The sequence below is a fragment of the Leptopilina heterotoma genome, unplaced genomic scaffold (assembly GCF_015476425.1).
Source record: "Leptopilina heterotoma isolate Lh14 unplaced genomic scaffold, ASM1547642v1 Lhet_175, whole genome shotgun sequence".
NCBI classification, from domain to species: Eukaryota; Metazoa; Arthropoda; class Insecta; order Hymenoptera; family Figitidae; genus Leptopilina; species Leptopilina heterotoma.
Window position 1 is genome coordinate 614,874 of NW_025110891.1, and position 13,506 is coordinate 628,379.

The 13,506-nt window shown below is 27.3% G+C and overlaps 1 protein-coding gene across 1 annotated transcript; it reads right to left on the reverse strand.

Moving 5' to 3' along the window:
- Positions 1-3,948: 3,948 nt before the first annotated feature.
- On the reverse strand, positions 3,949-5,404 carry LOC122499774. The gene is made up of 3 exons (XM_043608279.1): positions 5,290-5,404; positions 4,574-5,009; positions 3,949-4,484 (listed from the first exon to the last, which is right to left on the reverse strand). Exons 2-3 carry the CDS (start codon positions 4,731-4,733, stop codon positions 4,225-4,227), a joined length of 420 nt encoding a protein of 139 aa, XP_043464214.1. The 5' UTR covers positions 4,734-5,009; positions 5,290-5,404; the 3' UTR covers positions 3,949-4,224.
- Between the last annotated feature and the right edge of the window lie 8,102 nt (positions 5,405-13,506).

Here is a 13,506-nt window from a genome sequence, read left to right on the forward strand (position 1 = left end):
CTTTCAAGACGTTCTATAGTATATGTTTTGTAATTTTTATTCACATTGTCGATGTTTTTATTTTTCAAATCCGGCGTATAATGAGATTCTACATTATTAGCAGATAAATTATTAAAATTTGTCGAATCATTTACTGCTACGTTATCAACAAACATAGGAAGAGAAGGTTCATTATTGCTTTGATTACTTTCTGAAGATGCAAGTGAACGAAAATCATCAGTTACGGGAATTGCCTCTGTTTGATTGCTAAAATAAATATTATTCTTAATTTTAATTCTAAGAGTTTTTAATTTAGATAATAACATGGTTGCCACAAAATCTAGATTTCAAAATTCCAGGCTTTTTCCAGGTTTTCCAGGTCAAAAATATTAAAAATTCCAGGTTAAAATTTAGGAAATATTTGTGATGAAAAAACAAGTATTTTACAAAACAGTGTTAACAATATTTTTCAATTTATTTTTTTTAAATTATTTGGTTTTTTCTATTGAAACTACTTTATTTCATATTCAAGAGTAAGAATTTAAGTTGCGCAAAATTAATTTGAAAATTTTAAAATCTTTCTTCTTTGAATTTTACTCGGGCCGATATGTAAAATTTGAATATATTTATAAAAGCAATAATATTCCTCCTTTTTTATAAATAATATAATTATATGGAAAAATTAAACATCAGATCTTAAACTTTATTTTAATGTGCATTAAAATTTTTATAAGAATATTTTTAATGTATAAAAACATTATTAATCATCATGATGTAATTTTAACTTAAATTGAAGACAAAATTTAAACATTTTTATCACATATAAAACGGAGGTCCAAAAATGTTTAAAATGCACATAATGATAGAAAAATTTTTATACTTTCTGGCACTATTTTTAAAAAATTTCTAAGAATTTGAAAAAAAACATAAAAACTTAGTTTTCTTATAGAAGTCCTATTGGAGAAATATTAAAAAGAATTTGGAGATGAAATTATTTTAGTTATTGCAAATTCAGTTGAATAAAATTGTTTAATTTTTTTTAATGATAAGTAAGTGATAAATTTTTACTATGAAAATGGTTAATAATATTAGAGAGTAGATTTCATAAAATTAATCGAGACATCAAAAATGTCACTTTCAGAAGAATTAGTCATAATTAGAACATTCAAGTCATGTCTAAATCAAATCATTTTTATCTTTAAACTTTGTTCAAAATCTTGAACAAAAAACAACTAGTAACAAAAAATTTTGACAATAGTAATACTAATAAAGATATAAATTCCTTCTTTTAGAACAATCTTAACAACATTTTTCAGTTTTAGTCAATAATTAAAAAGAAAAATTAAATTAATTTAAAGAGAAGATAACATGGAAAAGGAAAATTGTATGTTAACATTTTTAAAGAAAAATAACATGTTGAATGGAATTTTTCTTAATATCTTTCATTACCAAAAAAAAATTCCAGAAATTTGTTTAAATTCCATGCTATTTCCAGGTTTTCCAGGTTGTGTGGCAACCATGAATAATAATGTAATAATAAAATAAGCTTACATTTTTAACATCAATTCATTTTTTTCTTTTTCATTACGCTTTTCATCGTTGTATTTTTTCTTACGAAGTAATTCTTTAGCTCGTTCGTCAGCAGCTTCTTTACGCTTTTTTCTTTGTTGATCTCTTTTTAATAATAATTTTTCTTCTCTCTTTGCTTTTAGTGTTTCATCTATATTTGATTTATTAATAGGTTATATTTTATATTTATTTTTACATGAAATTAATAATATTATTACAAATATTCAGTTAATTTTTAAAATCTTAATATTATTTAATTACGAATTGCAATTGTAATTTACTTATTTTAGTTTAATTTTTTATTTTATTTATAATTTGCTTACCCATTGTGAAAAATATTTTCTAACCTGTATTTTTAGAAATTGACATTTCTGAATATAAACAAACATATCGACCTTCCAACAAATGAAAACTGATATATTCACACTTATGAGATCGAGTCTTTTCAAGATAAAAATTTCACAACATTTTTATATTTAATATTTTTTAAATTATTTAATTGGAATACATATTTAGCATTTAGAATTATGAAAATTTATAATAATATCCACCGTTCACACAAAGTTTCAACCGATTATTTTTTAAGCTGTAAGTGTGCCATTAAAAAAAGTATAAATTTAGAATCATTCACGTTTGAAGGTGTAGACATAATTATTGTTTTATTATCTTTATTTTTAATGGCACACGGTTAAGTAAGGTCTCAAATTATTCATTTTTTCATAAGGAATAAGCTCATTCAAAAAAAATTATAATTTCATTTCCGCTGAAAGCACAAAATGAAAAAAACCTTGGACTTCCTGTTACTGAAAAATGGAAGTAAGATTGTTTGAATTGCTGCCATTTAGTTTTAATAAAGGAGCACATATTTCTTTCGATATGCAATAGATTTTAGAATATTAGAAGAATTATTTACAACTTTTTTTGGACGATTTTGATTTACGCTGAAAAAGTTATCCACGTTTAAATCGAAGAGAAGCCCAAAGTAACAAATCAAATTTAATTTTTTAAGTACACATATGACTTTTTATTTCACATAAAGATTATAAAAATTATGGTTTTATTTGATTATTCTGTTATATATGTTATCCAAGAGACATTGACATTAACAAAAATTATATAATGTTAAAAAAAATTGTTTAAATGAGGAGTAACATGAAATCGCACGGTTCCGTGGATTCGCCCATATACATTCAAATGTAGGCCCCTGTTCGGTCGCGCGGGGGGGGGGGGGGGGAGTCTCCCCCGACGGGTCCAGGGGCAGCGCCCCGGTCGGGGTGTTGGGGGCGAAGCCCCCCATCACAAAAAACCTAATAAGAAGAATAAAAATGTTCAGAATGTTTAAAAAAGCTGCATAGAATAAGGATAAAGGAGAGTTGAGGGGGGTGGTGCCAGGGGGGGCACAAGAAGAAAAATTTCAAAAGATTAAGTTTTTACATATTTGTATTTTAATTCAAAAATGTAAAGAAAATTTTATTTTCTTATAACACATTATATAATATTTTGATTCTTTTTGGAGCACATTAAATAATATTTTTTTAAACACATTATATAATATTTTGATTTTTTTTAATACAATAAATAATATTTTGTTTTTCTTTAAACGCATTATACAATATTTTGACTTTTTTGTAAAAATATTGTTTAAACAAGAGTCATTAATACACTTGTTACTTTTAACTAATATTTATAGGAGAGAGGGCCCCAAGATGGACACCTCTTCGATTGATGGCTCTAAAATCCAAACCGAATAAGATATGTTAAAATGTTTTATACTAAATGAAAGTACAATTTATTAGGTAACTTATGGCCACTGAGATAAAATTTTATTTTGAACTTAAACATTTTTTATAGCATTTTTTCTAATTGTTAAAATTTTTGACCAAAAAAAAGTGGCTCCAAGATGGACACCTTCTTAAAAATCACTTTAAAGTGTGGTAAATTAAAGATAAACATCCTGTATTAATTTTTAAACTAATGTTTAATCATTTTATTCTATTTACTAGGAATAACATTATTAAAAATCTTAATTTAATAACTTGAGAATAAAAAAAAATAACATATTTAACTTTAATTTGACAAGTTAAGATATATCGAATTCTCTATCGATAGCTCTACATTCCATGGCGGTAAAAATAAAAAATCTCAATTACGAGGCTTACAAAATTATTTAAAAAATGTGTAATCGAAAGCATGAAAATAAGTACATTGAAATGTGGTGTCCATCTTAGGGTATATGACACCATTTTTTGAAACCCAGAAAAAAATTGTATACAAACAAAATATTAAAAAAATCATTTTAGAATATTATTATATGATAAATAAATAATATTATAACGATAAATACCTATCTAAAATCAAAAATTTAAATAACTTTATCGACTTAAGAAAAATCGGAAATAAAACTTTTTTTGACAAAAAATTCAGGTGATATGCGCAGTAGAAAAAAAACTGGTTTTATTTTTCAAATATGCATAAAAATCTTCGTCTATACAAACAACAAAAATAAAAAAATTGAGAAGATGCTGTCACTTTAAACAAAAATTTTATAGGAAATGTCCATCTTGGGGCCCTCTCCCCTAGTAATACTGCAATTGTGAAAAAAACATATATATTTACAACATTTTATAGAAAAATATCTTTTTAAAGATTAAAGTACTAAAAACGTTACAACACTTGTTACTTTTGATAAATATTTATGGTAACATTGCAATTCTGTAGTAAAAAGGATTTATTCAGAACATCAGATACTAATTCAGGTTCAATTTGTTTAATTGAGTTTGTTGCGTTTGTCGGATTTTCATCGATTTTTGCTTTTTTCATTGGCACCTCAGAATTTAAAATTTCATTTGAATCTTTACTTGTTGAGGGTAGATTTATAGACTTTGAAATGAGGGATCCTCTCTTTGATTTCGTATGGATTGAATCTTCAATGTAACCTGAAATTATTTTATAGATTTATTTTGGTTTAACATTTAATTTTTTTATAGTGAACAAATAAATTTATTTATTAATTAATTAATGTTACCGGTCGCAACTTGAATTGATTTACAGCCACCATGTTGTTGGAGATCTGTTGCACTCGCTCCTGATGCAGCTAACAAAGTTGCTGAGGTTCTACGGAAACAGTGTCCGGTATAAAGATGAACGTTAGGCAATTGCAAGAATGTTGCAATTTGTTTTACCATTTAGCCAATTTTATTTTTTCCGATGACTTGTTTCGTGCATTTGCCGTTTTGATAGTTTAGAAGAAATCTCTCGGGTGCATTTGGCGGGCGTAATTTTCGATATTTTTCAAAAGTTTCGTTAAATTCTTCCGGTATTGTAAAAGAACGAGTAGTGTGTGTTTTCGTCTTATTAATTTTGATTAAAAGTAATCCTCCTCGATTTTCAATATCATTATTAGAAATATTGATAAATTCTTCAGAACGCAGAGCACCAGAAACTCCCAATATTTAAACATCCTACATAAATAATAAAAACTTGTTACTTAGATAATTTTGTTTTATTAATTAATAGTAATAATTATTAATATACCAATGGAATTATTGAAAAATTATTACAAGGTAAAGTTTGGATTATTTAGAATTATTATTTAAAGTAACCAAATATTTTATAAATAAATAAAAATTGAAAAAATCGTTTTCTGAGTAATTAGAAATATTTGTATATATTTTGTAAATATTATTTTTTTGTAAATAATCTGTAAATAGTTTTTAAATTTTTTAAATAATGTAAAATTACCTTTACAGCTAAATACTGCTCATCTGGAGCTTCGATCAAAAATTTTTGCACTTCATTTGCGTTGAGAGCTTTTGACTTTTTTGGCGTGTAATCGACTTATATTTTTCTTATAAAAGCATCTAATTGCAAGAATTTGCTGATGTCCACTTTTTCATAAATACTCATTTCTTTTTTTAACATCGAATATTGTGCCCATACTGTAGTTGGTTTATACTTTTTTGAAAGCTCATAAAAATAAGTTAACAAGACATTTTCTGATGACGGTTTCGCCTTGTGTTTAATTTTCCAGTCTTTAAATGATTGGTACGCTGCGTCATATAAAGGTTTAGATTTTGTAGGCAACAGATTACTGACAATACCATTCGCAGCCGCTTGCAATTCTGGAGGTGTAAGTGAAAGTTCTTCATCACTACTTTCGCTGCTCATTTTTAACTATTTATAGATATTTATTTATAAATCACTGTTTAACACTGACAATAATTTTTCCACCAACGAAGAGTCTACATAACCTTTATACTACAACAAATCTTTGTACGCAAAGCGCTGTAGTCGCAACGTTAAAGAAATGAATTATCTCTCCAAATCGCTCGTCGGTCGGCAAAGAAAACACTTATTTTTTCGTTTCGCCTGTCCGCCACTGTATTTGCTCCCTAGGGAGCATTTACTCCCGCTACTGTAGACCAATCAGAAAACACCGCTTTCTGCCTCGCCTCGCATGCATAAAAAGTAGCAAAATTCATGCCTGCGTGGTAAAAAAATTTTTTTTTGGTTAAGACTTGACTATAATAGGATGAAAGTACTACCCCAGCAGAGTAAAACTTCTAAAGGGTTTTGAAAAATTAGTAGCCATTTAATTTTTATTGTAATTTTAAGTTTTGATAATTCAGTAATTTATTGAATAATGTCTCTAATCAGCTTTGGGTCAGTAAATCGTACATTTTTAAAAACTTTTCTATTTTAGTTAAGGTGCGCACATATTTTAAATATTTTTTGTAATAAATATTTACAAATAAATGTAGTATGTTTACAATAATTTTAATCTACAACAAAATAATTAAAAAAGTGATACTTCTTACTTTTGTACTGATTTCGATGATAAAAACCACGTAATCGAATCAGCTTTGAAATAATGTCACTTAAATTATATACTACACTTAAATAAAAAGTTGACATTTTAATTTCAAGTGATAAAGTTCAAGAAAAATATATAGTGCTATTTTTCTCCAAATAGACCAAAAACCTTAAAACATTGAAATTTTAGTTTCCAAAACGAAATTTATAGGCACCAATCTGACTCGAGTAAAATTTGTTGTTTAAATATTGAAAAGAGTTATTTAATTTTAATTTGAGTAACGTTTCAGTAAAAATTTAAATCCAATTGTTAGAACGGTTATGCATCGTGATCGATTTTTGGAAATAAAAAGAAATTTAAAATGCTCTAAAATCAAGGATAAAAATTCAAAGGATGCAGCTTGGCATGTTCGAGAGATTTTAGAGATGTTAAAAAAGAATATAAAATGTTTTGGTTTTTTTGAAACTGCACTTTCAGTAGATGAAATGATGGTGAAATTTTACGGACGTTTTAAAATAAAGCAGTATATTCGAAATAAACCAACTAGATTCGGCATAAAAATGTGGGCTTTATGCGGCGCTGACGGTTACTTATTTGACTGCGATATTTATTGTGGGAAAAATAGCAATAATTTTCAGGAGTTACCTGAATGTGCTTTGGGAAATCGAGTAGAATTACAAATGTTAAGAAGCCTACTTTTAGTGACTGATACGAAAAAGCTAATGAATTATCAGGGCATTTCCATGAAAACACGGACATAAAGTTAAAAATTTTAATTTGGTTAAAAAAGGTAGATAAATGAATTCCACTGAAGAAAATACATCTTATTTTATGATTCAAAAATTATTATTAAATAAAATAATTTAAAAACTATATTTTGAGCCATTTTTATACGTTATGAGTACAAGTGTAAATTCATCTTGCACTAAGAGAGTTACTTGAAAACTATATTTCACGGACAAAAAAATTTAAATTATTAGGTTAGCATAAAATACAGGTTAATAATATCAATTGTTTTTTAATAAGTAAGGTTAATAAATAAAAAAAATTTCAATCACAATTTTTGTGAATGTGTAAAAGTACAATGACACCCAAAAAGTCTTCCCCTCTTTTTGGAGCCCGAAGGACAGCTGCATATAGGCAACGTAGAAAAGAAAACGGTTTTCATGAAGAAGATAAAAAAAAATAGAATGAGATTGCAAAGAAAAAATTTATAAAATGATGCAAAAGCTTACAAGAACTTTAAATTAAACGATGCTGAAAGAAAACGCAAAGCTAGAAGAGCAATAAAAGCCGTTAAAAGTAGAACTGAGAAAGATATGCAAGGTATAAAAATAAAATTAATTGTATATATGGGTGATTCTACAAACGAAGGACGAAAATCAAGAAAATTCGGACACAACATTTTTTTCTCATTTAAGGTCTGAAAAGTATTTTAACTTCAAGTTAATGGTACTAATAAAGACATCCATAAGTGGCCAGACAAAATATTAAATTTTACAAAAGTTATGGTTATTTATAAACAATTTATCCAGAGAATTAAAATCGTGTCAAGAAAATTCACATTAACATAAAAATTAATGAATGGATTTTTATAAAATTGGTTACTCGGGGGTTTACGGGGTTGCTGATTAAGAATCCAATGTCAGTTTTTCAAAATTCAAAATGGCGGATCCAATATGTCGGACGACTTTTGAAAAAACTGATCGTATTCGTCTAAAAATCGTTACCCGGGGGTTTTTGAGGTCGCTGATTAAGAATCTAATTAAATGAATTTTAAAAAAATTGTTCGATTTTTATTAAATTTGATTTTGTAAAATATATTTAAACGTTAAATAAGTTATTAACCTAGAGGAAAAGTTAGAACTAACAATTTACAAGTTACCACCATTTTCGCAACTTTTGAATCAGATAGTTCAAGATTATTTAAAATACGGAATACTTGATGCATACGGAAATTTCCGAGGACTGAAAAGAAATCGAGTACCCGAAAAAATCGAATACTAAATACTTTGAGTACACCTCTAGTTTTTAACGTTGAGTTTAATTTTGCATTTACTTTTTAATAATTTATTAATTTATTTTTATTTAATTTATTTAAGTAATTAATAATTAATAATAATAATAATAAATTGTAATTAATTAATTAATTATGATTATTAAAAATTATTTAAAATTTATTTATTTATTTTTATACATGTATGAACTATAAATATAGTAGTAGAACTAAAAAACATAATTAAATTGTTTAAACAAATTGTAAAAACAATGGTTAATTTGAAAAAAGTTCACCTCGGATTGGTAATAAGCGAAACAGAAAATCACCGAGTAACGATTTTCAGACGAGTATGTTAAGTTTTTCCAAAATCGTCGGCCATATTGGATCCGCCATTTTGAATTGAAAAATTTTAAAAACTGACATTAGGTTCTTAATCAGCAACCCCGAAAACCCCTATGTAACGATTTTTACGAGGATCAATGAAAGTCATCGGTTTAATTAATTTTGGTTGTAATTTAATTAATAATTGTTTATAACAAATTACGGATGGTCTATTTGTTTCTATAAGCACAATTTCACAAATCATAGAATTGTAAAAGTAAGTTCAAGTGTCTAATAATAAAGAACTACTTTGATAGTGGGCTAAACTTTATTCATATAAAAAAATACTTATTCCATTTGTTTGTTTATGTCAATATAATTATTTATGCGAAATGAAAATGGAAAATTCAGTTATAGCAATTTCTTGCAAATTTAATTAGGATTATTTTAAGACCAGAAAATCGAACAATAGTTGAAAATTGTTAGTTTTACGCTATTTTTAGTGATATAGTATACATCCTATCTCAAAAGTGCCAGACGAATGAGAACCAGACGAATGAGAATTTGGCATTTTTTGTTTAAAAAATATAAAAATAACATTAAATGAAAAAATCCTTCAGTACTATCTTATAGAGAATAATAATCTACAAAACATATAAGTCTATAGAATAACCAAAAAATAAAATATTTTTTTAAAAAATGTATGCCAGACGAATGAGAATTTGTCTGGTCACAACACAATCTCCGTCACAAATTGAGAAATCTTGGTTAATAGATTAGAAGATTCAATAAAACCCGATTGGTATCACATTTAGTTTAGTTTGATTAACAACTACAACGAACAGTCACTTCATCAGAATGTTGATTTTTAATAATTTTTACATTTTTTGCACTGCCAGACGAATGATAAAAAATTCAGGGGACAAACTTCCCGAAGATATTTTATAAATAAGATATAGAGAAACGTCATAATTATTTTCATATTAGTAATCTACAACTATTCAAAATTACTAATTCAGTATGAAATTTCCGCAAAACATTTGAAAAGTGATATTTATTCTCAATATGAACTGTCATTCTCCCAAAGGGACATGCCAGACGAATGAGAATTTAGCACTATAATGTGTATTTTTTGCAAAAAAATATTTTTTTCATCGGTTTTTTTTTGTGCCATAAAAGAAACCATTAAGATTTACAATTTCCATTAAAAGTAAAATTATTCTTTCCAAAATTAATATACAAAACATGCTTCAGACATCAAAATTCCCTCTTTTGTAGAATCACCCATATTATGTAATGTATTTGTAATATATTAATTTTTAATTGAATGAATAAATAGGATACAATTGTGTTCAAACATTGGGAAAAGCAATTCAAAGAGCCAAAAGAAATCTTCCAACTAGCTTTATGAAGAGACAAAGTGTTATTAAATCTTTGGCGAAAGATAATGGAATAGTGATTGTGAATAATAGTAATGATATTCAAAATAAGGTTAACAAATCTGCAGTATTTAGTGAAGTTTTAAAGTCTGTTCAGGAATTTTATCTTTCTTTAGAAATTACTTGACAAAGAAAGAAAAATTATTCGGACTAAAGGGGAAGATTCAAGAACTGAAAAAACCTATGTTCAAAAACGATACAGGCTTATGTCTTATCGCGAAGCTTATGCTGAATTTCGAAAAGCTTATTCTGAAATTCCAATTGGTTTTTACAAATTTCATTAATTAAAACCATCTTTTGTCGAAGAATTGTAAGTTTGCAAATGTAAAATCCATGAAAACCTACAACTTCTTGTTGAATCTCTACACTCTACTTGTCACACACCGATTGATTCTAGAGAATTCGTAAATTCTTTAACTTGCGATTCAAACAATGAAAATTGTATTAAGGGTCTATGTAAATTGTGCTGTAATCTTATCGATGGACATGATCCAAAATATCATGCTGAAAATCCTGATGAAGTAATAGTGTCAGTAACTCAATGGGCTCTTAATGAAGGTTTATTTGATAAAGCTAAATTTAAATGGAGTTTGTCAAAATATTTTTTGGAGTTAAAAGCACAAATGAGACCTTTTTTACTTCACGATTTTCTGAAATTTACTCAAGCATCTTATTTTCAAAACTCTATTGCTACTGCTAATGGGAAATGAATTGTTTTACAAATTGACTATGCAGAGAATTTTGCTTTAAAACATCAGAGAGAAATTCAATCTGCTCATTGGAATCATTCTCAGTGTACAATTTTCACTGCTTATGCTTGGATGGAGCTGCCAGACAATTTAAACAGCGTTTTACTCTGTCTCTTCTTCCAGTGTTCGAAAATCGCTACGGTGTTAAAATTTCTTGGAATTTTTTTGCAACTAGTCACGGCAAAGGCGTTGTTGACGGATTAGGTGCGACAGTAAAAGGAGCAGTTTGGAGAAGAATTAGAGCAGGAGAAAATGTTAGAACGGCTTTACAGTTTACTAATGTAGCTCAAAAAGCGTGCTCTAATATAAAAATTGCTTTTATATCTAAACAAGAAATTGCCGAAAATGAAAATGAGCTTGAGGAGAACTGGTCTGTAGTAAAAAAAAATCCACTGTTGCAAAAAAAGCATTTTATTCGAGTAGTAGATAGTTCTTTTCTAGGAGTCAAAGAACACGCATTTTCTACTATCTAAATTTTATATTTTCATAATTAATTTATATAACCTTTCAATAATACATTTTGACATTTGTGTATACAAATCCCTATTAAAAAATTGAAAAAAATCCGTGCGTCACAAAGTCAAGTCCGTGAGACACGATACTTAAATGAGTTAAAATTCTACAAAATTTAAAAAAATTAAAAAATCATTTATAATTGTTTCTCTGTATCTTTCTGTTTATGTTAGTATACGAGACATACTCTGCAAAAAAGCCACTTAAAAAAATTGCTCAGTTTTTTTTTGCAATAATATGTCTTTTAGTACTTCAAAAACTAAGAGAAAAAACATGATTTTAGGTCCGTGCAATGCGGACCAAAAGAAATTTGGGGACAGCAATATTTGTATGAGTTACAAATTAAAAACTAACTCAGCACACGCTCTCAATTCGAGAAAATGCTCTCGCGTATAGAATTTGTGTACCCAAAAATGCCACTGGGTGGAACTGATGAATGCTTTCTTATAACTGAGTTTATTTACGCATATTATAAGTATTGCGACTTTTTGTACCTGTAAAATTTTCTACTATTAATGAATGGTAACTTTTTTCACAGTAAGTACATTTATAATTTTATTTTTTTTACTATTAATTGTCTAAGTTTTCTGAAAAATGCCTTTTGTTAAATGTTTTATTCCATTTTAATTAAATCTGTTGCCCGTTTCCGACCTACGGGTGGGTCGTGAAAAAGTATGGCCATAACCGTGGGTCGTGTACACTATCACTCAAAATAAATATAATTTGTATATAAATTGATAAATATTTTTCTTTATATCAATATTATAAGAAATTATAAGGGTCATTAATGATATTTTAGAAAATAATTGAATAATTAGTTATAATTTAAATATATTATACTATTTGAAAAAGTATCAGATTCCGCTGGGCATTTTAGGACAATCATGTTGTATTTTCCTCAAACAGTTAAGGGGTTAAAGACAATAAAAATAAAAATGTACGAAAAATCAATAACTGCAAAATTATTAGAGTACCTCAAATTTGTATTTGTGCAACAAATGTTGCAAACAGGTTTCGACAGAAGGTTGGCCTGAGATTTTAACTGTTGTCTGAACATTCTACTTCTTCAGGAAATTTGAGTGAATTTCAAGTCGAAAACGAATTTGAGGATAATAATAATTTTAATACTCTGAAAACGAATCTGATTTAGATTACATGTATGATACGGTCAATAAGTCTAGTAATGAAAGTAATTCTTCTGCTGATTTTTTCAAATTTCCTGAAGAAGTAGAAGGTTTAGGTACAACAGTAAAAATCTCAGGCGAACCTTCTGTTGAAACCTGTTTGCGAAATTTGTTGCACAAACACAAATTTTGAGGTACTATAATAATTTTGCAGTTATTGATTTTTCGTACATTTTTATTTTTATGGTCTTTAAATTAAAATGGAATAAAACTTTTAACAAAAGGCATTTTTCAGAAAACTTAGACAATTAATAGTAAAGATAAAGAAAAAATAAAATTATAAATGTATTACTGTGAAAAAAGTTACCATTCATTAATACTAGAAAATGTTACAGGTACAAAAAGTCGCGATACTTATAATATGCGTAAATAAACTCGGTTGTAAAAAAGCATTCATCAGTGCCACCTAGTGGCATTTTTGGGTACTCGAATTCTATACGCGAGAGCATTTTCTCGAATTGAGAGCGTGCGCTGAGCTACTTTTTAATTTGTAACTCATACAAATATTGCTGTCTTAAAATTTCTTTTAGTGGGATAAAAAGGTAATAAAAAAAAGGAATATTTTGAGGTCATTTTGAAAAAAATCAAAGGGGTCATAAAGGGTTAAAAATTGAAAAAGAAATTTTTTACATTTTTGCTATGAAATATAAATTTAAAAAATTTTTGTGATACATAGTTTTAAAGTTTAGGTAATTCTGCAGAAAAAACTCTCTGGGCGTTTTAAAATCCATTAATTTGTTTCAAAGTTATAGCGGTTCGAAAATTATTTTGGTTAAAAGTTTGACCCCTGACAGTATGGCAACCCCGCATTGCACGGACCTAAAATCATTTTTTTCTCTTAGTTTTCAGATATACTAAAACACATATTATTGCCGAAAAAAACTGAGCACTTTTTTTTAAGTGGGTTTTTTTCAGAGAATGTCTCATACATTAAATATAT

What these genes read in the sequence shown, in the direction of transcription:
- LOC122499774 (XM_043608279.1), bottom strand. Translation starts at nt 4,733, where the DNA reads ATGGTAAAACAAATTGCAACATTCTTGCAATTGCCTAACGTTCATCTT. An exon ending in ATCAATTCAAGTTGCGACCG is followed by an intron (nt 4,485 to 4,573) that starts GTAACATTAATT and finishes AAATAATTTCAG; the next exon opens with GTTACATTGAAGATTCAATC.